Source organism: Microcebus murinus, chromosome X (genome assembly GCF_040939455.1).
Source record: "Microcebus murinus isolate Inina chromosome X, M.murinus_Inina_mat1.0, whole genome shotgun sequence".
Classification (NCBI taxonomy): domain Eukaryota; kingdom Metazoa; phylum Chordata; class Mammalia; order Primates; family Cheirogaleidae; genus Microcebus; species Microcebus murinus.
Genome location: NC_134136.1, coordinates 55,748,245 through 55,775,940, shown reverse-complemented (window position 1 = coordinate 55,775,940; position 27,696 = coordinate 55,748,245). Strand labels below are relative to the sequence as shown.

Sequence of the window (27,696 nt, the reverse complement as noted above, 5' to 3'; positions counted from 1 at the left end):
TCTCACTGGGGACACCCCTGGTCAGAAGGCACTTGACACTGACTCACAGAGCTAAAGCATCTCCTTTCCTAAATGTTCCACTTAATTGTTCAACATTTCATTTGGGTTTACAATGTTTATCACATAGATGCATTGTGTCTAAATTTTTCAAGGGTGATACTGAGAACTAGGGCTCCAGTGATACAATAATAGTGGAGCCTACACACCACTGGTGACTTGTGGGACCATTAAATTACAATTATCAATACAATACTTTGAGAGACCAGGGTCTATCCTTAAATTTTTGTTTACTTTTAACTTATTCTTCCTTCAGGTCTTAGCATAACTACTACTGTTTTCACTGTTGATTTAAATGCGGTTTTTTGGCTCTCAGGAACTAAAGAGAATTTTCCACATTAGACCCACATAGATGAATACTTAAAGTTTGACAGAAGTTCTAAACTTAAGGCACCAAAACTCATAAGCATTAAGATCCAAAAACAGTAAACCGAATATAGCAAACCAAGAACCAGAAATACCATGAAAAGTCTAGGGGCTGAGTCTAAAAGTTATTGTCTATATTAATAGCTCAGCACAAATTTCTATGGGCTTTTACTCCTTTCACCTACCATTCTACTATCAGATTCTTCTGAAACAACATAAGAAAAAAAAATCCAGAAGTGACATAAATTAGACCAATGAATACTTTGAATTTGAATATGGCTAGGAAATAAACTCAGTTGTCTTATGTTTATATAGTCAAATACAAATTATATGAAAAAGAGGTTTGAAATAGTAAAGGCAGCCTTCAGAAAAATCCCAGTGGAGAAAATCATGACCAAGTTTTTATTTCCTCCTCTCTCCCCTATCTCCAGTTTAAGGTCATATATTCTGTATGTTTAACCTTAAGAAATTCTTGCTCAACATTGTGCCACCTGTAAATTCTATCTATGACTCCCAGCCAAGTAGCTTTAAAGGAAATAAAATGAGTATTTCACTACTTTCATAGGGACCATGTACACTAAGGCTGAGCGGAGGTCTCTTCTTAACACTGTGTTCTTTAATAAGCACTGATGACCCTTTAAAGCTTTTCTAAGAGAATAAGGAAGAGAAGGGAGCATGACAGTTGGTTACCATTTAAAATCTTTTTTTTTTCTTACTGTAGGGAGCATGACAGTTGGTTACCACATAAATTTATTTTTTTATTTTTTTACAGTTTGCTTCCTTTCTTTCCTTGGGATTATATCACTTGATATTCATGTTCCTATAGTTGCCAGAACTTCTATCAGTGGCTTATCCACTGACTTCTTTCCATTTGCAAGTATTAAATCCAGGCACCCACATTATATCTGAGCCAAAACACTGTCCATAAAGCACTATGCTAACTTTCTGGATGAAATGCAACACATGTACAGATTCCTCAGCAGATGTCTCCAAACTTACCATATATAAATTATTCACCACTGATTCATGCACTTTTTAAAAAATCTGACATCCAACTAGAGCTTTTCCTATACTAAGGTATTAAAGCAACACAAGGCACTGTCCAAGATAAAAAGACAGAACATGAACTGCTCTTAACAGAGAAGGGCTGGGAAACAGAGCTATCTCAGACCTTAGTGGTTTTAAAAGGTTAATAAAATGTCAGTAGGTTATATACACTGCTCACTATCCATTTTCAAATTCATGTGTGATAATACAGAATGTCATTCTTGTGTTTCTGAAGTCTAGAGAATGATCATGCACAAGAAACAACTTAAAAAAATCTCATAAATTATCCTGAACTCTGATTTGCAGAGGGAAACCAAGACACTGTCTTCTTTCAACAAGACACAGCCAGTGCCTGATAAGCCCACACTTTGTAACCTTTGTGCTAATAACTAAAGCACAAAAACACTATACCTACCCCATCATCAAAATGCATTAAACTCCACCAAGTGGAGAGGTCCCATGAGATGCTCTATCAAAGTACTTCAAGCATGTTTATCAATCCCATGCTCCTCTACTTGATAGCCTTGTGTGGAGCTGGGTGCTCCCCGAGTGAACGGAGAGGCAGTGAGGTACTGCAGAAGGGGTAGTTCACTGGGCAATCAGGAGACCTGGATTCTAGTGCCCTCCAGCTCACACCCCTGCTGTGAGGAGCAGTGAGTTAGTTTAGCAAGTTTTTCAACTGAAAGGGCCTTGGTTGTCTCATCTGGTAGAATGAGAATCCCTTACCCCATCTGAAGGCAGAGGGCTGGACCAGATGATCACTTATGATCTCATTCAGGTCCATGATTCTATTCTATGCTCTATTTCTTGACTGTATTTGTGTATTCATTCAGTAATTAATTGCTATTATCACTAACCCAAAATCATTTTTAATGCAACAGAAATCTGGTTTTATTGTCATTGGAAATAGAGGCTAGCTAACTGGTACCCTCCTTTAATTCATGAGCTTTCAGGTACATCACCACAGCTCTTTCTCATTTCAAAAATACAAATATGGAAACTTGAGTAGTGCAATAAATACCTTTCCTGTACTTCAAATATACTTAACGCATTGACTGCCATGAGAGTTGTATTTAACTCACTCTAGTTTTGGCCCTGGGGCCATGTGAAGCATATATAAAATCTTACTTGTTGATGTTCTTTTTTTTTTTTTTTTTTTTTTTTTTTTTGAGACAGAGTCTCGCTTTGTTGTCCAGGCTAGAGTGAGTGCCGTGGCGTCAGCCTAGCTCACAGCAACCTCAAACTCCTGGGCTCGAGCGATCCTTCTGCCTCAGCCTCCCGAGTAGCTGGGACTACAGGCATGCGCCACCATGCCCGGCTAATTTTTTCTATATATATCAGTTGGCCAATTAATTTCTTTCTATTTATAGTAGAGACGGGGTCTCGCTCTTGCTCAGGCTGGTTTTGAACTCCTGACCTTGAGCAATCCGCCCGCCTCGGCCTCCCAAGAGCTAGGATTACAGGCGTGAGCCACAGCGCCCGGCCTTGATGTTCTTATTGTTACAATATTGACAATTTAATTCTAAAAAGGTGGATTAAATGAATAGAAGTCAATAAATTTTATTTTTCTACTTATGTTTACCTTTAAATTACACTCAAAGTTTTCATTCTACTTTTGTAATTAAACACTGTGGCCACAAGGAAAAGTTTCTGTTTGTGTGTGTGTGTGGCATTCACTGTGTTAAAGACAGTTGGCAGGACTTTAGGGGATTCTCACCGAGTCAGAAGTCTCTGATATGGGAATGCCTAGGGAAAAACTCCAAGGACCACAGTTAAGTGTTAATCAAGCAGAGAGAAACTCTCATAACCACCAATGGGTTGCATTACCTTTTCTAGGAAGCTGTCTTCGTCCTGAGAGCAGAGCAGGAAAAGAAAGTCAGTGACAGATAGAAAATGATTAGAATTAATTTACAGAACTAGAAACAGATCAGTATTAGAACTCTCTAGATTATCAGACCCATATGCTATAAATAACTTTGAAGTCTTCAAATAAATTATGACTGCTGAAAATGTAACACATTCTCTGTATGCAAAGTTCTCTATGTAATGTATATTGAATTTCTGTGCAGTCTATTCAGATTATCACTCAAGAAACATGCAGTCCTAGACTTCTGTGCCCTTTGGCAGTGGTCAGCTGACCCAGCCAAGTGCCCACTGATGTCTCTTCCTGTTCACTTGCTGCTTGAAGGCAGGCCCTGCTCACTGTATTGCATGGCTTCTCACCTCATCCTAATGCCACCTCAATGAAAGAATGTGGCTGTTGGCATGACAGTAGTCATTTGGAAGGAGATAGTAAGGTTACTCTCCTTTCCACTGCCATTCTTCTCACCACAGCTAGTCTCCTAAGCATTATTCCAGACTCCTTTTCCATCTCCTCATACGCATTCCCCTCCTCAAAAGCACCTAGAGTGTCCAGATTTGAAGGTTCCTCTGAACTATAAATTTCATTTCAGATCTTTGTGGATCAGAAGATCATTATCCCCTCTTTTTATTTTCCTATTGGGTATAAGAGAAAAGAGAAGCAGGGAAGAGGGATAGGGAAGAAGGTACCTTTTTAATATTCCTGTCTTTTATGGTATTATTATAATCAATAATAATAACAGCAACAATAACTACTATACTACTTAGGGAACATCTGCCACGTACCAGGAACTTTGCAAAGTGCTTACATACAATGTCATTTAATCTGCACATATGTGCAAAGTAGATATTATTACCATTTTATAGATGAAGAAACCGAGGCTCAGGGGTAAAATTATTTGCCAAGGCCACACTTACTATCAGTGAGTAAGTGGCAGAATTAGGATTAGAACCTAGGTCTGATCAAGTCCCCAGTCATCATCACCTAGGTTCCCTTAGTCAACTCAGAAAGGACAATGATTGCTTCCTGGATGGAGAGGCAGGGAGAAGCTGTGAGAATGTATTCTCTATAAAAGTTAAGGACAGTAAGATAACCACACTTACAAGGCAGCATGGTTAATGGAAAGAGTATAGACATTGGTGTTAGACAGTCCTGGGTACAAATCTTTATTCTGCCTCTTATTAATTTTGTACAGATCCCACACAAGTTGCCAAACTTAGTAGAGCCTCAGTTTCTTCATCTCTAAAACAGGGATAATAATATTTACAAGGAAGCAGCCTAAAATCAAGCAGTATGCTAGCAGAAGGTATGGGTCTCTCAAAGCTCCTCACACCTCCTCAGCAACTCCCAACTGGATTCCTCCCAGGCCTGCTATGGGCCACTAAGTGCTCAAGTATAAATCACATGTCTCAGGTCTGATAAGTAAAAAGAGAAACTGCAATCTTACTGTCTGAGATGTACAGGGGCTGAGGGGTAGTATGTGTTCCCGGACATTCCAAGTGGCAATGCTGAATGTATTTCCCTCCAACTATTGTTATATACGGCAATTAGGTTTTTAGTATTATTAGATACTTTATAAGTTAAACATTCCTTTGTGGGTTTACCTACACTCTTAAATATCACATGAAATAATTGGAGTGGTAGTGCTTTATAAGGTACATGGTACTTACAGTATTGTAATTATAATACTTTTTAATGTGCAGTAAATTCTGAGTGCCAAACATATAATTATTATAATGTTGGACTACAACCTCTTATAAAGTTTAGGAACACGTGTTAATAAATAATCACCTTTCTGATACACTTATACTTTCCCTCCCATGAACATGTGACACATGATATGATGAATAAAACTAGGCAGAGATTTTATATACTAACTTGCCAAACCAGGCCCTCAAAGAAGTTTTCTTTGAGCAGCGGCCATCTACCAGAACAAGGCAGGATACATAAAGGAGAAAGACATGGTTTGTCCCCGACCCTGGTTTGCAACTAAGTTGATTGATGTAAGGGGTTCCAGAATTTACAGTCTGATGTTGTTATAGCTCACAAATACAAATTTTCAATAAATGGTTCCCGGCCCTTAGGGATATTAAAAAGGTCGAGATGGAGAGGTTATATTACAAGTGGAAGAGGCAGAAATAAAGACAGGCACAGAGAAGGTAATCTGCAAGGTGAGATTAGGAAGTTAGTCATCGAGTTTATGGGGAGCATAGAGAATGTTGAGAAAAACAGTAGGAAATAAATCTGAACAGGTACGTTGAAGTCAGACTTTAGGGGACCTTCAATGACAGGTTAAGGAATTTGGATTGTATTCGGCTGGCATGGGAGAGCCACTGCTACCTTTAAGCAAGGATTTGATAGGCCCCAAAACAGTAGTACAGAAAGATCAATCTGACAGCCCTGAACAGGAAAAACTGAAGGGCAAAGAGGGAGAGGGGAATAGAGGTGGAGGAGGGAGGGAGTGGGGGAGAGAGAGAGAGAGAGAGGGAGAGAGGGAAGGAATCATTTAAAGGCTATCAAGGTAGGTCGAGCAGAAGAGGGTAAACACCCTAACTAATAATGGAAAATAATATATTTCTTTTTTGAAAAGATGAATGGATATAAGAGAAAACTCTAAAAAAAAAAATCAAAAGGACTTTGATTAAATACTGATGGAGGGGTAGGAGATTTACATTGAGAGTTTACTTTTCTGGGTACAGGTATAAAGAAAGTAGATGTAAATTACATTTAATTCAATCCTGGTCTCAATTTTGAAAACAGAAATATCACTTAGCCTTCATTAGTAAACAGCCAACTTCTATGATAGTACTAAGGTTACTACTACCAATTATTAATACTTAGTTTAGTTGGTATTAAAGGGTAGAAATGCCCACTCTCTGCAAAAAGCTATGCATTGATCACATTAAAAAAGAGAACTTAGTTCAGGATCTCCCCAGTGGGGCAACATTGGCATATAGCAAATGCAATGCAACATTTGCTCTTAGAAGAATGTTCCCAGTAGTAAATGCAGCTAAAATAATATAAAAATCATTTAGAGGTGGAAGATTCAAATTTAAAAATGAAAAGCAGAAAATTCACGGAAATTGAAGTTCTGAAAAGGTTTAGTTCATATAAAATACAGAGAGAAGAAACACAAACCATACACCTAACAGGATAAGAAATAGATAGTTCAATTAGTAAAAAAGTAATGAAAAGATCCCAGGGGACAAATTAATCAACAAGTTATTACTTTATTTCAATTTTTTGATATTGTTCTCTCAATGGACATGTCCCCAAGCAAATATGGTTTCTCTACCAATTCCTCAACTTTTTTCATCTCTGTTTACAACCAAAACCCTAAACCAGATCTGGTAAGTTTTTGTTTTTATTTATTTCAGCATATTATGGGGGTACAAATTTTAAGGTTTCAATAAATGCCCTTCAGATCTGGTAAGTTGAAGCCTGGTCTCCTTTCCATTAGCTGATTCTACAAGCAACACCGGAATGTTCCTTCAAATACATCAATTTACAACCTTATACTAATCATCAAAGCCTTCTGATGGTTCTAGACGCACTCTGCCTCAAGCCTAAGCTCATGTGTTGACTTCAAGACTCTCTATCACCTGCCCCTACCCTGCCTAACCAGCTTTACACATTCTTATCCTTAATCTTCACTTTTTCTGGTGAAATCACTTTCACCTTCTACCCTTCATTCAGGATGTTCCTTATGCCTGGAAGAGCCTGCTTACCCCATATATTAACATATGTTTCTTAAGTACTTGGACTTGACTAAAAATACTTCTATGACTAACCCCAAATCACTTTCCTAATTTACTTCATTCTTTTGTGCTGAACTTATTTCTAAGTTATGTTAATACAACATGCATCAAATATTCATTAAAACTAAAATAGGATGATTCTGAGATTGATTTTTACAGGGATTAGCTGGTCAATCAATAAGCTTTTATAGCATATAAAGGCCTGAGTAAACAGCACAGGAAAGGAATCTATTGTTAATACAAATTACAACCTCCATAACATTCATTTTAAATGACCTTCCAAAATACTGACTTACCAAACACACTGCACATTAGTGAGTAAAGGTAGTTAATGTTCAGATTATCTCTAACCACACTCCTTATTAACCATGATCTAAGAGTTAGCCATATTGTACATGCAAGTATACCTTCATCACTACTAAATTATAAGAACTCACATAAATTCCATAATACTTCGCATCCAGTGGGTAATGAATAAATATTGATGATTATTTGCTACTTAATATGCTAGTTAATAAAACAGAAAATCTTTCTTAATTCTGGAAAAGAATAAAGATGATTACAAACAGTAGATTCTAATCTGTTTCCCACTTGTGTCAATTCTGTTTCCCACTTGTGCCAATAGCAACTATTCTAGGAGTGGCAAAGTAGTCACTGTTATTGAGAAGGGTGGAAGAATGACAAGGAATTATGCCAGTTATTTCATTCTGCATTTGGTGGGAAGAGGTGGGAAAGGCATAATAATCTTTCTGAAACAGTACATGGAGAGACAACACATACATTGAACTTACTTCTGGCTTCACCAAAATTTTAGAGTAAATAACACAATATAGGACAGGTACCATTATTAATAGCATCATCTCATGAGATTTGAAATATCCTTGGTCTTGGAAAAAAACATGAACAAATATTAGACCTACTGAATCATTTTAGAAGGTCAGAATCAAGTCAAAACAGAGTAGAAAGGTATTAAAGATGGGGTACTGTACTTTAGGTTTCTTGTTTACTGCCCCACACTAATACAGATTGAGTATCCCTAACACGAAAATCCAAAATCCAAATGCTCCAAAATCCGAAACTTTTTGCACGTCCACATGATGCTCAAAGGAAATGCTCATTGTAGCATTTTGGATTTCATATTTCTAGATTAGGGATGCTGAACCAGTAAGTATATAATGCAAATATTACCAAATCCAAAAATGTCTGAAATCTGAAACACTTTTGGTCCTAAGCATTTTAAATATGGGATATTCAACCTGTAAAGATAATTTCCTCATCACTGAGATACAGGAAGTTAATAACACTGAAATTAAACAGAGTGAGAAAAGAATCAGAACCCTAAATCTTACAAAATAAAAGCTTTAAAAGAATTAACGATGATTATGCAATACAATTTAATAAGTACTCAGCAATTTTGTAATTTAAAAAGATCAAGGTTCTATTTCTTTAACCCTCAATCACTTGTGCACAAAAAGGAAAAGGGCTTCCTAGAGAGCCATTAATTCCACTAATGATTTTGGCTATTTTCTATTTATGGACAAACAGGGTGGAATTACCTGATTATATATTTTATATAAAACATAAACTTTTTATGCTGATTGAACCTCCTTCTGGCCAATCTCAGAATATGGGAAAATTACAGAATTATAATGCCTCCACCAACTTTGACCAAAAATAAAGCTAGGTTGTAGTTTACAGAAAATAAGGATGAAGGAAAGAGTAAAAAAGGAATAAGTTTGGCCGGGCGCAGTGGCTCACGCCTGTAATCCTCTCTGGGAGGCCGAGGCGGGCGGATCGCTCGAGGTCAGGTGTTCGAAACCAGCCTGAGCAAGAGTGAGACCCTGTCTCTACTATAAATAGAAAGAAATTAATTGGCCAACTAATACATATAGAAAAAATTAGCCGGGCATGTTGGCGCATGCCTGTAGTCCCAGCTACTTGGGAGGCTGAGGCAGCAGGATTGCTTGAGCCCAGGAGATTGAGGTTGCTGTGAGCTAGGCAGACGCCACGGCACTCACTCTAGCCTGGGCGACAAAGTGAGACTCTGTCTCAAAAAAAAAAAAAAAAAAAAAAAAAAAAAAAGGGAATAAGTTAAAAAATACCAAGAAGAAAAGGTCAGACAAATTTAGGAAATGGTGGACCCTTGACTGGACAACTGTTACTGGACTTTTAAAAAGTCAGTGTTGGCCAGGTGTAGTGGCTCACACCTGTAATCCTAGCACTTTGGGAGGCCAAGGTGGGATGATCACTTGAGGACAGGAGTTTGAGACCAGCCTGAGCAAAAGCGAGATCCCATCTCTACAAAAAAATAGAAAAATTAGCCAAGTGTGGTGGTGCACACCTATAGTCACAGCTACTTGGGAGGCTGAGGCATGAGGATTGCTCAAGCTCAGGAATTTGAGGTTGCAGTGAGCTATGATGATAGCACTGAACTCTAGCCTAGGAGACAGATCAAGACCCTGTCTCCAAAAAAAAAAAAGTCAATGTCATTAAAGAAAAAAAGTAGGGAACTGTACTATGGTAAAATAGACTACAGAGACCTCATCAAATATACTAAATGAACCCAGATTGGATTTCAATTTCAAAACAGCTATGAAAGAAATTCTTGGGACAATTGGAGAAATCTGAATGTGGACCAGATGTTCATTTACTATGGATTACTGTTAGCTTTCAGAGTGTAATAATGGTATTGTGCTTATATAGAAATTTTTCCTTTTTCTTAGAGATGTAGGCTGATGTATCTAGTGGTGAGGCAAAATATTATCATTTAATTTCAAATGGCACAGCAAAAAAAATCTCTGTGTATAAATGTATGTAAGGCATATGAGGGTTTACTGTACTGTTCTTTCAATTTTTCTGCACATTTGACATTTTTCATAATAAAAAGCTGGGACAAAGAAAGCTGGGAGATAGTGTTTGGGATGAAGGGAAGGGGTGGAAGAAAAAGGAAAACAACTTCATCATTCAGAATGTATTCTAAAATGTAAAATACTAAATTTGAAAGACAGAAATATGGTGGTAGAAGAAAAAACAATTATCATGAGAACTACAGAAAGGCAGGAAATGAATTTCTAAAGAAAATGGTTTTCTCTTAGAGGTAATACATTCAGTCATGAGGGCTCTAGGGAAACAAGTATAATTCCAAGAAAGAATGCTGGGGCTGGACGTAAGTGTTTTAATCTGCTATCTGAGTCACAGCTAAATCAATTCCATGGCAACAGAACAGATCACACTCAGACAAGCCAGCAGCCTGCCTGTTGATCTAGTCCTCTTTGCTAGATGTTACAATCACTTGCTCTGGCTAGGCCAAAAGGAACAACATGAATATCAATGTAATGATGGTATATGGCTCCCACTTCACCTAATTTTCTTTGGTAAAAGACCAAGAATATACTTCTATAGCCCAAAGAAATCTGCATACAAATCCAACAATATTTTCATTTAGAAAAAAAGTTCCTTTTTTAAATTTTTATTTTTTGTAGAGATGGGGGTCTTAATATGTTGCCCAAGCTGGTCTAAAACTCCTCCCACCAGGGCCTTCCAAAGTGCTGGGATTACAGGCATGAGCCACAATGCCCAACCTGAAAAAAAGCTCTTAATAGGATGAACTTGTTACTAAATCAATTTATGTTACTGAAGATAATAAGCACGACTTCCTTCCTAAGATAAGATCATTGATACTATAGCTTGACTTGGGGGAGGGGTTGGAAAATCATCCTTTCCTAAGTGAATCATATTAAGTAAGTATCAAATTTCAATATATATGATGATTATCTGTGAAGCTGATAAAATGCAGATTCCTAGGCTCCACACCCTGAGATTCTGATTCCATTGACAGAGGTAAGTGGAGAGGAACCTGTACTTCTAATAAGCACCCCTGTGGAGTCTGATGCAGGGACTCCAAGGTTCCATCACAGATCTGTCCTTCCCTAAGTAGCCAAGTTTTTCTTTGATTAGATATAGTGTAGTATAGTGAGGAATACTAGATTGTAAATCAGAAAATCTGGGTGATAGATTTCTAACTAACTTATGGTATCTGACTTTGGCTAACTTAATGTCTCTGTGCCTCAGTTTTCTCATATGTTTAATGAGGATAATACTGCCTGCCCCATTTACTATACACAACACACACACTAATTTATATAGAAGTGACTTGAAAGTATGAAGAGCTTAACAAATAAGCATTATAACTTTGAGAAGGGAATAGTTAATCTTATTTGGTGAGCTTAGTATTATCTATTATATTCCTGACAAGAGCCAACTACAGATTAGTCTCCCCTCTTTCCTCTTAGGCTTAATCTAATCAAAGCAGTGCTAGAGTAAAGTGACATTCTTTTTTATTATTTGACAGCCCCTTCCCTGGCGCACAAAAGAGAGAAAGCACAGAGATAATGAGGACATCACATAAGTATTGTGAAAATTATATGTAAAGGAAGTTTATGTCTTAGGATGTTTCTTACCAAGTCTATGAGTTTGGTAACAGGAACTTCTCGGATTGGTCTTTTCATTCGGCACAAAGCCTCTAAGGATGTACCAAAACAACTTGGGAGGTAATTTCCACTGATGGTTAAGAAGTAATCTTTGCCTCGATCCAGGTGAAGGACAAGAATATCTTCAATCTTATCTTCCCCGGAGTTCAGGATGGTCACAGAGTCTTTGCTGACATACACATCAAGAGAAATGTCCACTGTCTCATCTGAAATGTAAGAGATGGTACATGGTAGTAGAGAGACTTCCAGTGGAAAAGCAAAACGGGTATGATCAACAGAACAAGTGTCCTCTAAAAAAATCATTAAAGAACAAAGGGGAAGAGATTGGGCTCACAAAAGAAGTGTCACCAAAATAATGACAGTGAAGGTAAGAGACATGTGGTTAGAAAACAGGAAGTTAAACCAAAGGGATGGGAGTCATGAAGAGATGGTACATCGCCAGCAGAGACAATGGTAAAGGGAAAACTCACTTGGCTCCAAGTAGCCCTCAAAAGGTTCAGCTCGAAGCCATGGCTTGCAGTACTGGCTGTCATTAAGCTTAGGGATGAAAGAAAAATGGCAGGGAACCTGTCCATTGTTGCTGATCTGGAACTTCTCCTTTTGTAGTTGCCGAAACTTCACATTCTCAAACACAAACTGGGGAGTAACAGACAGACACAAACATGCATCACTAGTAGGGGAAGTCAGTCAGTTGGATTATTCCATAGAGGATATGAATAATAAGGTAATTATTAACCAGGTGTGCAATTGCCATATACATTCACCATCTGAGCCAACTTTACACTATCCACTTTCATGTATTATTATACTCACACCAGCAGAGGAGTTAGGTGGCTCTCGCTACTTCTATGGGCTATTCTCATCGTTCCTGGCATTCTAAGAGGGTAACCCATCCCTGGTCCAGCAGATTCATCCTGTGACCAAGTCCTGGTTTCTAAGATATAAATTAACTAGCAACTCTGAAAAATTAAATAAGTGCAGCTAACAAATGAGAGCTTACTATGTGCCAGGCACTATTCCAAGAGCTTCACATGTATTGACTCATGTAATCTTTACAACCATGCCTACTCCAGAAAAGGGAACTGTAGCTCTGACAGGCAAGACCCTTGCCTGTAGCCAAGCATCTACTAAATGGCAGTGCTGGGATTACAATGGAGGCAGTTTGACTCCAGCACATACTGTCTTAACTACTTTGCCATGTCGCCTTTTCTAAACACCATGGTTTCCTCTGTGCTAACCACAATGGGCAGTAAATGGGGAGGCCAGGTATTTTTGCTCACCTCCCTCCTGCTGAGCTCTAAAGAAGGAAGGAAGTCATTTTCCATTCTGTCCATGATGCGTACGATGTCTTCAAAGACTTTCCGATACCTCCGTTCATCCACAACCTTCACCTGAAAGAAAATGAACTCTCCTTTTAGTCTCACATGATCCTAGCTCATCTCACTTTGAGATTACCTAACAATTTAAAACTGGTCATTACAGCAATCATTTACAATAAACTGCAGTGCAAACAGCATCCTCAAATACTTTCTGATCTCTCACTTCATCCACAACATTCACCTGAAAGAAACCTTATTTTAGTTTTATGTGCTCTTACTTTCTTTCTTTTTTTTTAATTTCAGCATATTATGGGGGTATAAATGTTTAGGTTACGTATATTGCCCTTGCCCCACCCAAGTCAGAGCTTCAAGCGTGTCCATATCTCTAAGAGTCTCTAATAATTTTTAAAAAGTCAGTAAAGCAAACATAAATTGAACAAAGTATTATAGAAGCACATACTTTAAGGTAAAGGTAAGGTTAACTGGCTAACTTCTTGGAAAATTAAACTTCTATGTTAAGAAGCTTGGCAAGGTCAGGTGTGGTGGCTCATGACTGTAACCCTAGCACTCTGGAAGGCTGAGGCGAGAGGACTGCTTGAGCACAGGAGTTTGATACCAGTCTGAGCAAGAGCGAGACCTCGTCTCTACTAAAAATGGAAAAATTAGCCAGGTATGGTGGTATACGCCCATAGTCTAAGCTACCTGAAGGCTGAGGCAGGAGGATTGCTGGAGCCCAGGAGTTTGAGGTTGCAGTGAGCTATGATGACACCACTGCACTCTAGCCCAGGCCACAGAGTGAGACAGGTGGAAGGGGGGAGAAGGGGAAGGGTACGCACTTTCATGGTGGGTGCAGGGCACACCACTTGAAGACTGGACACACTTGAAGCTCTGGCAGAGTGGGGTGGGGAGGGGGGCAGGGGCAAGATATGTAACCCTAACAATATTTGTACCCACAGAATTTGGGAAAAAATTAAAAAAAAAGAATATTCGTTTGCTCCACTGTTAAGTCATTTGGTGGTGGAGAAAATGTGACAGTTGTGGTAAAAGTGATTTCTTGCATTGCACAAAATGAGAGTCAAAACATACCAATTACTATTTCTAATAATCATCATAAAATAGTGAAACAGCAGAAAATATGATTAAAGTATTTAACTCTATTAGCTGCTAGGCACAATGCCAAGAATCATAATATCATTGCTCAGATTATATAATAGCAAAGGCATGTTACTAAATGGAACCTATGGCCATTTTAGAAAACAGCTGACACAAAATGTCCTAGAGTAGAGTAAAACCATGACAACAGACAAACAAATCATCTCAACGAATAGATCAAAAAATTTCCCACCTGACAAAGCACTTTCAGCTTCCTGATATAGCTGTGTTTTTTAATATTAAAAGTCCATACAAATTGATGCCAAAGATTAACATAATTAACACAGAATTTTAACTTGGGACATCAGTTTCTTTTTTAGAATAGAAAACTTCACAAAAATCCATGTTAAAAAAATAAAAAGATTAATATATGCCGCAAAGGTTATAAACAGATGTGGAAAATAATAACATCAAAGCTGAATCAAGTGCCTCAGACTTTCACATATTTGAACTGTAACTCTTAAAGAACCGAGGGACAAGCAATTATTTTAGTGTCACCAGGGTCCATACTATAGTGTTAGGTTAAGATGAATTTTATACTTTTATAAAATTTTGTGACTTTTTACTTCCAAATGTATTTTATATATGTCTCTTTATTTTCACAACCTACAAGGCTACCAAAGCAAGGGATTTTTTTTTCCTGATAATTGAGAACATCAAGATATAAAAGATCAACAAACTTGCTCACTGTCACAGTTAATACCGAAGGTAACTTATGGACTGCTAGTGTTACGATCCTTTCCAAAATACTAGGTATATGACAGAATAAACTTCGGTATGTCTTAAAAGTATAGCTGCCTGGGCCAGTTAATCACAATCTCCAGGGGAGGGGCCCATGCATCTACACTTTTTTAAAAGCTCTCTAGGCAATTCTTATGTCCACTGAAGTCTGAGAACCAATGCAGCAGATCACAGTACCAAGTGCAGGGGTGAAACTCTATCTCAGCTTAATCTCAGCCAGCCCACAGAAAGTCTTTTGAAATTAACTGGCCATGGTGCACTTGGCTCCTTTGTTAACAGTTATTGGTGCCAATGGTGGTGAAAATGTAATGTGGTTTTTAAAGCCGCTAATCATAGCATGCCCAGAGTCCAAAATATGGAGTGGTTACTCAATAAAATCAAACCTTTCCTCAGCAGGTTATTATGATCACAGCACTTATGGCACATCAAAGATAATGCGGGGTGGGGGGAACCCCAAAGAATTTCACCACCTGATATATCCATTTTAGAAAAGGAAATTACTGACAAAATTAGGAATTCAGAAAAAAGTATTAATACAATGAGCTAGATCTTCATGTAATAACATGGATAGCACTCCAAGACACACCACTGAATTAAAGAAAAAAAAAGTTTCAGACCAACACATATATACGAGACCATTTATGACATATACAGACCTACATACAAAATAACATTTTGTCTATGGGTAAACAGAAAAGCATATGCAAAGGTTGAGAACTGTCTAATACAATAGCAACTAGCCACATAGGAACATTTAAATTTAAATTACTTCAAATTGAATACAATTAAAAATCAGTTCTCAGTCACACTAGCCATATTTCGAGTGCTAAATAGCCACCTGAAGCTAGTAGCTACTGGGCTGGACAGCACAGCTATAGGACATTTCCATCATCACAGAAAGCTCTATTGGATAGCATTAGTATAACAAGATATAAACTCATAAAGGTAGTGGTCTGGCTGGGGAGTGGGGGTTTAGGCAAAGTTGAGAATAGGAGACAACAAGGATTAAAGAACTTTAGCTTTATCTATAAATTCTGCTTTTAAATTTTTATTTTAAAGAAAAAGCACTTTTGAATTGATATACAATTTAAAAATCATTAAAAACTAGAAAGATAAATCTTTATTAAGAGATATACAAAAATATATAGGAAGCCCACAAAGGTTTTAAAGATCCCACTGGGAGTTCTGGATTAACGTGTCTTGGAGTATTAAAAATATTCCAAGGCTCTGAAAATGAATACAAAAAAAAAAAAAAAGAGCCAAGTATAGCTGATAAACCAAAGAGGTTAGGGTTTTAGGCTCCTTAAAATGGGTTAAGAGAATCAAATGAAAAAAAGAAGACAGCCCCCAACCACAAACTAGAAATTAGATGGGCTATAAGTAGTATCTGAAGGTATATTTAGTCAATAAGTACTTTAGAACTATAGAGGCATTCTAGGGTAGTGGAAAGAGCATAGGGTTGACAGTTAAGCAGAGTTAAGGTTTGAATCTCATATCTCCTTCTAGTTTAATGCTCTTAAAGAAGTTATTTAAACTTGCTGGTTCTCCAACTGCTCATCTGTCAAATGGGAAATACAGTTGTCCCTCAGTAAACACTGGGGATTGGTTCCACGACTGCCTGCATATAACCAAATCCGCATATACTCAAGTCTCACAGTTGGCTCTGTAGAACCCAAGGATACAAAAAGTCAGCCCTCCTCACACTCGGAGTTTTGTATCCTGTGAATATTGTATTTTCCATTTGTCTTTGGTTGAAAAAGTCTATGTATAAGTAGAACCGTGCAGTTCAGACCCGTGTTGTTCAAGGGTCAACTACCTTTAACTCAAAGCATTGTTGTGAGGAGTAAACGAGATGTATGCAAATTGCCTAGCACAGTCCCTGGCACACAGCTACTAGCTGCTACCTGAGGAATTCTTACTCTTATTGATCATTATTATTATTTTAAAATTTCAAAATAGACAAAAGTCAAGACTGTCTTGATAAAATTTAAAATCTATTCTAAGACCAAGAACTAATTTTGTTCTTCAATGAAAAGCCCCAAAATCATTCTTCTTTAAAACAGGAGCAGGATAAGACACGTTGGTGATACCTATCTCAGAAGCCCAAAAAATCAGCATACACATGGGAGAAAGAAACCTATTCTACTATGCTCTTCACATGTTCAAACTCATTGATCCTCTTAAGTAGGCACTGTAATTACCCACATTTTATAGAGGAAAGTGAGGCACAGGGATATTACATAAATTGTCTGTGGTTGCACAGTTAGAAAGTGGTTAAGCTAGGATGCAAATCCAAAAAGTCTACCACTAAGTCAATCCTATTAAGCACCGCACTATATATGTTCTGACAGATAATATTACCATATGTCTGGAAAATCTGCATGAAATAACCTAAATGTACTGGCTGTAATAAATTAAATGAGCAAGATTATTAATATAAGATAAAACCTGCATGCTAATAACACACAGTTAAAATACAATGTGAAAAATGTTATTCATAATAGAGACAAAAACTTAAATAACTGGCTATTAATTCAGCCCAGGATTCAATAGAATTAAAGAAAATAAAGAAAAACCTATGCTCCTGGACGGGAAAACTTCATTATAGTAGGGATGACACTACACCACTTAAGGTAATATACAGATTTGGTTGTATTCTGATCAGTCTGTGCCTTTGTTCCTGCTGTCCCCACCCCTTCACCCGGAACCCTCACCGCCTTTTTCTCCGTGCTTCTTTTCCTTGCTATTTGTCTTATGAAAAGCTACTCATCCTTTAAAATCTAGCTTTTAATGGTTCTTTAGGCATACTGACTTTAGGAAGCTTAGATTACCACCCAACCACAATCTACCATGAGAAAAATCTGTGTCACTAAAAGGCCTGGAGTGTTAAGAGCTATATGATCAGCATTTGGGAAGGTGGAGGGCCTTGGTTACGGAACATTTATGGCTCACTGAATTACTGATCTGTTCTGAGTCTAAATAATGCTCTAGTAATAGATATTTAACACACAAACAAATGAATGAACAAACAAGTGCTTACCCCAATATGGAAGAGGGCACTAACAGGCTTGTGGTCACTGGTTTTCAGTTCCATGTGACTCCGATAATTAAGTTGATTAACATTTGTTCCTCTCCAAAGAATTCGGTCACACCAGGCTGGAACTCGACATTTTCCACTGAAAATAAAGAAATGAGTTATAAAGAAAACATACCACACAAGAACCCATCACACTGGTTTAGATCTGAGTTAGGCCCTCTTGTTATATGCTCCCAAAGAACTGTGTACTTCTCCTTACCTACCGGCTACTTTACCTTATTGCAAGCTCTGTGAAGGGACTACAGTCCCCACTGAACTCCTAGCACCCAGCATAGTATCTGGAGCAAAGTCGGTGCTCAATGAATAAATAAATAGTTCTCCTAAGATTAGGATTACATCTTCAACAATGTCACCACAGGGGAAAATATAATAGTACCTTCTTAAAATATCCTCAAAAGGACAGGATGATATTCTGAACACTTCCTTTTCCTTTGTTCTATGAACTTCAATGACACTTCACAACAGATAGATAATTCATCAAGTCTAAAACCCCAATCCTCTATTCTTAGACTGGGCTTAATCTCTGGAGAGGAATAACAGTAGAGATTCTCCTTTAAGCCTGGACTTTTAGAGACCAGTCTAGCCTTCTTCTTATAGAGATTAACTAACATCTAAGCACGCAAGTCTGAGCAAACAGCCCATAGGATACGAAGGGTAGGGAGAAAAACCCTATTCATCATTCTATTAAAATAAGCAACACTTTGTACACCTGATCCAGGTGACACAAATATTTCTTATCAGTAGCTCTTCAGTTGATTCTCAAGTCAGGTGAGTGAAAGAAACAAGGCAAAGTGTACAAGATCTATCAGTGTCACTTTTCACTTGCTGACCAGCTCCCTCAGAGAATAGGAGTATAAACAGACTACTCCCCACCCTAGTGCTCTCAGAGTCTGAAGCAGCTGAATATGCCCTGGGATTCTTTCTTTTTCCAATTTTTGTGCTCAGCCAGCTAGGAAACCATAAGAAACAAACACATAGCAGGTAGAGGACAAATATTAATAGTTACCAAGAACTCAGTGACAAGAACACTTTACTAGGCTATTAGAAATCAAAAGGCCTACTAGACAGTGGTTCTCAGTGTTTTCCAGCAGTGGCAGATGTGGGGTTTCAGCATCAATATTTTTAAAAGCTTCCCAAGAGATTCTAGTGTGTTCTCAGGATTGAGAGCTACTGTGCTAGAAGAACCTTTCATGGCTCTTTGCTTTCATCTTCTGCTATCCTGAGTAATAGTGAGAAGCAGTTTGGAAAAAAAAGAGCCAGAACAGGGCAATAGGTAAGAAATAGGGGCAAGATAAGGAAGGCAAAAATCTAAGCAAGTCTGCTAAGGTGAGAGAAACAAGGCATTGCAGACAGCTCATGAAGCTTCAATAGCCCTGACATATAAGTAGTACTTTCCTAAGATAGGCTCACCTTTGAGTATACATGAAGGAAAAACTCTTTTATAATAGTACTGAGCCATTAGGTTTTCATATCTGCTTACACCATGACCTAAAATTCCTAGCCCCTTATCAATCAATATGGAAAGAAAAATAAGATCAAGCCTTAACCTATTCTGTGAGAAAGTTCTTATTACTTTACCTGGAATCCCACCGGTCTGTTTTAGAGTCATACTTGTAAGTGGGGATAAACTTGATTTCCCCTTCATTGAAGTCGACAAAAGCTTTTTTCTGTGTGCGCTGAATATTTAGCTACAGATAGAAAGAAACATCACATAAGCAGGGTAACACCATCTTAATATAACTGACAATCAAATTGATGAGCCACTTCCCCATTTCTAAGTATCCAGTTCTATAGCCTTTACAACTATGAGAGTACACACAGAAAATTTCTGTGCCTTATGAATTAAATCTCAGTATTCCTATGGCATCTAAACTACCATCAGATAGGATATTCATTAATAGTACATCACTAAGTTTTTTGTTGCTACAGTGGCCAGGGATAAAATGGAAAAATGAAATCTGAATAGTCATAAGTTCCTTGGAGCTGGGAGGGAATCACCCAGCACAATTTTCATTTAAAAACAAAAAAAGCACACAAATGTTAGACGCATAATTCCATAAACCAAATTCGGTGAATAGTTACAAATTGTTTTGAAAGTTATCTCACTCAAGTATTTTACCAGAGTTACATAAGACTCAGAATTTATTCCAACTGTACCCCTTTTGGAGGCAGGATAGAGAAAGAAAGGCAAAGAAATCAGCCAGCCAACCACAGTGTGAAAGTAGACACCGCCAAGAAAGGCTCACTCAAAAATAATTCTACTGCAAGATATTTGAATTCTGACTATGTCTGAGGGTCAAAAAGGCTCTCATAAAGATTTAAATACATTCAAATCAAGTCAAAACATTTTCTTTTAGCAGCCAGTATCCATATGTTGAAGTAAAAATTCAAGTCAAATGCCAGGTTCTAAGACAAATTTACTGCCTCAAATATAGGTTCCTGACTATCAGGTTTTAAATAAATGTTATAGAATCAAAGTTTTTCCATAAGTTTTAACATTAACAGCTATATACCAGCTTGCTCCTACTTATCAACCAGTTCCCATTAACTCATAGCCTATGCTCTTCATCCCAGACAGACTTCTTTTCTATGCTTCCCAATCCCCCTCACAGGGCCTCCCTCTTTTACCTCTTAGCTGTTGCTCAGCCTGCCAAATAATCATAGAACAGTTTTCCCTGTTCCATCTGCCAAACCACATCAACATAGCAGAAAAGGCCCACTTCCTCCAGGAAGTGTTCTCCAATTAACCCCACCCATTCCCCAATTCATTTATACAAGTCTCTGAAATCTCTTCTTGATAAAGACTTACTGAATGTTATATTTATTTTTTATCACTAATGTTATCTCACCTCCTCCCATCCAAGCACTTAATAAAAGCACTATAAATCTTGTGTGTAGTCAATGCATCACCAGTCACACTGTTTTCACAAGACAATAAGACATTTCCATCTCTTCCTAGAGTAAGACAAGCCTCCCATGTGTCTACTTCATAACCCTAACAATCTCACCTGCTTATCTAGGAAAGTTCCTATGAAACAAAAATTTACTTACCTGGTCAAATTTCAAGAGTCTCTGAAGGTCATTCTTATTAATAAGACTTTTCACCTCACTGGCATCAGGCATGCAAAGTCTATAATTCAAATCTCCCAACCAAATGACAACGCTGAGGATCAAGAAATACATGAACAGAGGTAGCAGTAATTAGCATAAAAGCAGTGAGAAAAGGATAGAGAGAGGACAAATAGGTAGATTATTGATAAGGGTTCATTCACCACTATCTGACAAGTGTTTTAAAGCTGTAACCAATCCTTTCGGGGCAAGTTTTATCAACACCTGAGAGAAACAATGGAATAGGTGGGAGAATAGGCACTCCATACATGAAGAATGAAAACAGGAAATGCAATATATGTATGGGATTTAGAAGCCAAGGAGTTAATGGACTGAGAAACATGCAGTTTATTTGCTGGACTAGCTTCAGAATTTTACCTGGCTGCTTGCCAGGTCTCTAGGGGAAGAGAATCTGAACGTTTTCTGCCTCTCAGAGCCCAGAGGTTCTGCAGGCTCTCCGCTAAGGTCTGCATGCTCTGCATAGCAACTCTCCCAGGCAGGGCCCATTAGGAAAAGTACGTTCAGGGCTCTTCAGTGTAGCCAATCTGTCTACCCTTGTCCAAAATCTGCAATCCAAGTTCCAGGCAAGAAGGGCCTGGCATGTTGGGATTCTCAGCTCCCATTCATAGCAACAGGCACCTAAATATGCTGAGAGCCCCACAAAGGAAGACCCTGAAATTATCACATCAAAATGGATTCTCCTTTGAGCTATCTCAAGTTCCCAGTGGGTCACTCTGCCATTCTCAAATGCAACATGAAATTTGTGGAATCCTAGGGACATAAATTTATGGAATTTCAGCACAACTTCATGACCATAAATTTCAAGGCCTTGACTTTACCACTATGAAATAGAATTCTACATGTTCCAGGCCGGGGGCGGTGGCTCACACCTGTAATCCTAGCACTCTGGGAGGCCGAGGCGGGCAGATTGCTCGAGGTCAGGAGTTTAAAACCAGCCTGAGCAAGAGCGAGACCCTGTCTCTACTATAAATAGAAAGAAATTAATTGGCCAACTAATATAATAGAAAAAATTAGCCGGGCATGGTGGTGCATGCCTGTAGTCCCAGCTACTTGGGAGGCTGAGGCAGGAAGAGTGCTTGAGCCCAGGAGTTTGATGTTGCTGTGAGCTAGACTGACACCACGGCACTCACTCTAGCCTGGGCAACAAAGCGAGACTCTGTCTCAAAAAAAAAAAAAAAAAATAGTACTGTATACTATGCACATCAATATAAATTGAAATGTTCTAGTAGCTGAGTTTAAAAAGTAAAAACAAGTGAAAGTAACTAACAATAAATTTCATTTTAATCAGTATATCCGAATTATCATTTCAACATGTGATCAATATTTTAAAAATTGAGATATTTTACATTTTTCCCTATTAAGTCTTTGAAACTCAGTATCTAGCTTATGAGTATAATATATCTCAATTTGGACTAGCTACTTTCAAGTGCCCAATAGCCACATATGACTGCTGGCTGTCATATTGAACAGCACAGATCTAGAAGGATGCAAACCCTACTGTTAAGAATGGTTTCCTTCAGAGAGAGAGACTGGCTGGGGAGAGTAGAGGATAAGAAATGAGGGACTTTTACTTTTATCTTTTATTACATTTACAATGAACATTTCTATTATATAATAAAAAACAACAAAAATTGACTCCAACTGACAGATCCCTGCAGCATTATTCTAGATGCCCTACTAATACAACTAACCTTTCCTCTGATGTCAAATCTAATTTTTCTGTTTCAATGAGTCTGCTATTTCTCAAAAACCCTCTCTTCTTTGTGATCTCAATCCCCAACTGGTAATCTTTCACTCTTTGCAGCTCTACAGTTTCTCAATATACTTAATCTCTTCACTATTCAAACTCTCCTGTAGCCACTATTCAAAGGCTACAGGAAAGTTAACCACTTACTCATGTTTCATGATGTTCAGTTGCGGGAGGGTCTGATTTGGGACCACAAAACTCATTCTTGCACAGATGTCCTTATAATCTTGATTCCTTCTCTCAAAGTCCTCCACGTGGGCAGCCAGGTGGGAATTGACGATACAAAAGGTAGTATTGTGAAATACAAATCTCACAGCTACCCCACCTTTGTTTCCCTGTTAGCAAGAGTAATTATTCACAGTTAGTACATACAACTAGAATTGAACTTCACATGGACAAAAATTATAGTCGAGTTCATTTCCAAAGTAACTCACCATTTTCCCCATGACTCCGGTTCCAACTGTTTCTGTAGCAATATCACGGATATATCGATACTGATCCTTTCTGGCAAATATAAGGAGCATCATCCCAACAAGACGGACTAGTTGAACCTATGAGTTCCAGGGAGTTAAAAAAGGTTAATGTTAATATCACCTTTTGCCACATATCTAACTTCCTACAACTAATTTTCCATCAAGATGACATACCGAAGTCCAAATCTGAATCCGTATTTCCCAGTGGAGCCCATAAAACAGAAACCAAAATTCTCTGGGGAAGCTCTAATCTGGCTCTGACCAGTAAGAATTAAAAGCCTTGAGGGACAGTGAGTATACTCAGCTCTAAATCCATTCTTTTAATCACTATTAAAAGTTCAAATAATAAAGCCACTATCCTAGCTTGTTCTTTCCACCTCTCCTTTGTAGTTTCTGATTTTTAATTTCCTAAGAAATTTAAATCTATAAAATAGCAATCCTTTTTAATTCCATTATTTTTAACCTGTTTTACTACAGTGAGAAAATGTCTGAGATGTGTATTAGTCAGGGACGTATATGAAAGAAATAATATCGCCAGGAGTTTTATTACCTATATAAACTGTTAGAAGATGTAGAGAAATATTACTCAGATTACTCCTTTTAGAGAGCTTAGTATGGTAGCCCTGTAATTAAAATAACTCTTTTGGTAGCTAAATGCTTCTACCACATGCCTTCTAAAGACAGACAAATTGGCCCACCTTGCTAAAGTCAATTCTGTTCTTGACTTACAACCAAAGTTTAGAACTCGTTTAAATTCTACACCACTACTATTCTTGCCCTGATTCCAAAGCATACCCTATGCATCTACATGCTTCATATTGCTTTTTCTGTAAAGCATTCAATTCTGACCATGTCAGTGAGCAATTTCAATCTTAAATTTTTATTGCACAGCTACCTCATATGTAATTATTTTGAGCTAATTATTGATAAGAGAACAATAAAATTCCTTTTTTTTCCTCCTAAAAGCTATCTAAGAAATGAAAATATAGGATCAGAAAGTTTAGGACAATTTTTTTCTAGGAAATACAGGTGATGGATTAGTTTACCCAATCCCTGTATTACACACAGGGAAGAATTCAATTAAACCATTCTTTTGGACCAAATTATAAATAATGGAATAACTCCTAGTGAGTCCTATTTAGTCATATACTTAAAAAGATAATTAAATTTAGCTTACTTTCTTATACTTGGCTTTGGAATGCAAACCTCTCTCTACAGCCATGGACCACTCTTGTTCCTTCATTGATTCAAAGTAGAAAAAGGCTTCTGTGCTCAAGTCCAGCTCTTGGAATCTGAGGGAAAAAAGGATGTGAGATCTATACATGTCACATAATTATCTTCGGCTACCTACCTCCTGTCCCATTTGCCAAGACATTAGACAAAGAAAAGAATGGGAGAGAGAGAAGATTTTATAGAACTGCTCTTTTCACTCAGGTTATCAGTAAGGATGAGTAGCTTTCTTTTCTAAAGAATCCCCATCAGCATATTCATAGGCTATGCAAAAACCAAACAAAAAAAAACCTCCCAGTAACAGTAGATAGAGCTTTGCTCTTATATCCTAGGAACAGGATACTGTTAGAATTGACTTTGAGTGTCAGTTTCTATGAAGAATACAATTTTCTATAGGTTTCAAGAAAATTAGGTGCTTCCTTACACCATTTTAGGCAGCTCTTCGTTTCTGATCTCACAAATTTGATCCATAAGTTAACTCCCAAGTATAATCTATGGTAGGTTTTTACCAAATTTTTTTTTTTTTAAAAAAAGAAAGGCAAAACACCATATAGACTAGCACCAAACATATAGCCAAAACGAAATTCCGTAAGTGTTCTTTACCCGATGCAGTAGAGATCAGGAGGATTTGAATCACAGTTCAGCCAAGGTTCTAACCCGCTATCTGGAGACTGGCCATTCACATTCCAAGTTCCAACAAAAAATCTAATACATAATACCAAAAAATAATTTGAAAACAAAGATCAAGTATGAACCAAAAGAAGGCCTCTCTTGTCACTTTTACACAAGGGTATGCTCACAGTATGCTAACATAATTCCTCAAAATGTTTTGCCACACATAAGAAACATCTAGAACACAAAGGCAGTAAGCTTATTTTCTCTAAATTTTACATTAAGTGAAACTACAGAAAGAAATGAAGTCTCTATTTTTAAAAAAATGCAAAGTTAATTGCTCTACCATATTTCCTTTCAGTTAAAATCCTTCCAAACTCATACTTGAAGGGAGAGCTTATGGTTGGGAAAGAGGTATCATTGTGCTGTAAGCTAGTCTAATATGAATAAATGTTCTATAAGGGGCTGTAGTTGAATTCAAAAATTCACTTCCCAAAGGATTACAAGGACATCTGTTTAGGAAATTCTGATGAGACAGATATACTATTAAGGGGGAAAGCAGAAGGGAAAACTCATGACTGTCTTAACTGTTTACACACAAATATAAGCATCATGGGGAATATGAGGAACTGGAAGTTTTAGTATAGGTATATAGCTATGATTGAATTAGAATAAATGAGGCATGACGGGATAGCAGATGGGACTAGAATATTGGATTAGAAGGGTACATTCTGTTCATGAATAACAAAGAAAGGTATTGTTGCTTCATATATTGGAGATACATGCCATGCCACATCATGCCTCACATATGGCATACACGGCAGGTGCAGAAAAGGGGATGCCAACAAATAAAGGTGAAATAAAAATAATACAGAGGAAAGAATCTAAGACAGACCTCTCAATCAAGAGGTTTGGGTGAAATTTTCTTTAGTTAAATTACCCAAGTAAGTTGAGAGCTAGTAGTAATGGTGGACTTTAATTTTCTAATATTGGCTGAAAAAATCCTCAGCAATCCAGAGACACAAACACATTTTCTTATGGAATGTGCTAGGGGACAATTCTCTAATACATGTGAACTTGATTTGGTTCTTTAAGATTGGATAGAAATATTAGTAGACATGGTATTATCAGTACTTAGAAAATTCAAGGGAAATTGTAGCATGTATCTTATTTCAGATATGCAGGTTACTGAACAGTTTTAGAGACAGGGGTTTGAATCAGATAACTATTCCTTTTTATCATGCCTTGATTCATAATTAAGCTAATATCTTAAATATCAAAAGCCCTTTGTCTACTATACCTACTAACTTTAGACTCAGTAAGTAGAAGAGAGACTAACCTGAAAGTCTGAATGTTGACATATTCTTTCTCTCGCTTTGCCAGGATATGTTTGATGAGACCCTCCCGCTGCCCAGACTGGGTATTTGGTACAAAGAGCTTCCGCATGGTGTTGGTCACTTTGGGCTGTTCCTTGTTAGAAGCTTCTTTTTCACGTGGGAGCCTGGCAAATAAATGAGAAACTCAAAAGTAAAACTACATAAAATATAATTCTCCTACAGAGGAAATGTTTTGTCACAGGACTTACATTCTATTCACTGAAGACGGTGGGGGTGGAGGTTCTCGATGAATACCTGTAGGCTGATTTTGTGAATTTATTTTCTTGTCCAAATTCATAGACGAAAAATTGTCCTCAAACCCAAGAAGGCCTGAAAGACACAGAACCCAAAGTCAAAGGGAGAAAAAACTAACATCCAACATATCCAGGGTAGACAGGGCATTGATTTGATCATGATTTGGTCAGTGGCATTACTAAACAGAAAGGTGCTATAAGAGTAGGAATTACTTAGACTGGGATTTGAAGAAGCACATCCATCCCTGAAGCACTGATAAACTAACTAGAGCAGTAGAAATTTATGATAATCTGGAACCTGAATAATAAGTAACATTTCTTGAATTATATCATTATCTCACTTAATCATCACAAAAACCCCATGAGGTAGGTACTATTATTAATCAAATTCTTCCATGTTACAGAAAATAGAGGTTAAGAGTTGTTAAGTAACTTGACAAAGGTCATATAAATAGTAAAGTCCTAGACCTGGGATTCAAACCCAGGCTGTCTGGCTCTAGAGGCTATAGTTCTTATTACTCTGATAAATTGGCTCCTGAAGAGCTACCATGCCACAGAAAGGATTAGGAGTAAACACTGGTCAGTGGGCATGGACTTGATAAAACCACTTTACAGGAAAATGTGTCTGACGTTGACCTTAATTCACATCATTGCATCTGGTCTGATAAAATCTATTGACTCTGTAATGATCATAGCAACCGGGGAACCAGCAACCTTTCAGTACCTGAAAAAACAGAAGGATTGTCCTTAGTGTCTAATTTCTGGTACCAGCTGGATGAGTCCTTTTGCTCTGGAACAAGAAGTTGTGACTGAGCTGGAGAGACAAGGGTCATGGTCAGAAACTGGGGAGCCCTTCATTGAGTGGAATTTACCATAACCAAAAGCTATTCTTTCAACACCCCTTAAATGCAGGGGCCAGCACCATTTCTGAATGTATGGAAGAAACTAAGGAAATAAGTGCAGCTCTAAGGGTCATCTGGAAACAGG

At 37.7% G+C, this 27,696-nt stretch overlaps 1 protein-coding gene across 2 annotated transcripts in view; it reads right to left on the bottom strand.

Annotated features, from left to right (window-relative positions):
• Window positions 1-27,696, bottom strand: part of OCRL (OCRL inositol polyphosphate-5-phosphatase) — a 49,162-nt gene that overhangs the window by 5,952 nt on the left and 15,514 nt on the right. The window contains exons 5-18 of one of the 2 annotated variants that reach the window (XM_012750398.3): window positions 27,434-27,499; window positions 26,665-26,785; window positions 26,419-26,580; window positions 25,071-25,172; window positions 24,415-24,529; window positions 23,199-23,315; window positions 22,912-23,099; window positions 20,940-21,051; window positions 19,467-19,576; window positions 17,832-17,967; window positions 12,860-12,970; window positions 12,050-12,215; window positions 11,550-11,785; window positions 3,298-3,321 (exon numbers count right to left, since the gene is read on the bottom strand). In XM_012750398.3, the coding sequence (XP_012605852.2) occupies window positions 3,298-3,321; window positions 11,550-11,785; window positions 12,050-12,215; window positions 12,860-12,970; window positions 17,832-17,967; window positions 19,467-19,576; window positions 20,940-21,051; window positions 22,912-23,099; window positions 23,199-23,315; window positions 24,415-24,529; window positions 25,071-25,172; window positions 26,419-26,580; window positions 26,665-26,785; window positions 27,434-27,499 (1,766 nt within the window). Of the gene's footprint in view, window positions 1-3,297; window positions 3,322-11,549; window positions 11,786-12,049; window positions 12,216-12,859; window positions 12,971-17,831; window positions 17,968-19,466; window positions 19,577-20,939; window positions 21,052-22,911; window positions 23,100-23,198; window positions 23,316-24,414; window positions 24,530-25,070; window positions 25,173-26,418; window positions 26,581-26,664; window positions 26,786-27,433; window positions 27,524-27,696 lie in introns of both variants that reach the window. The other variant, XM_012750393.3, reaches the window with a different exon arrangement.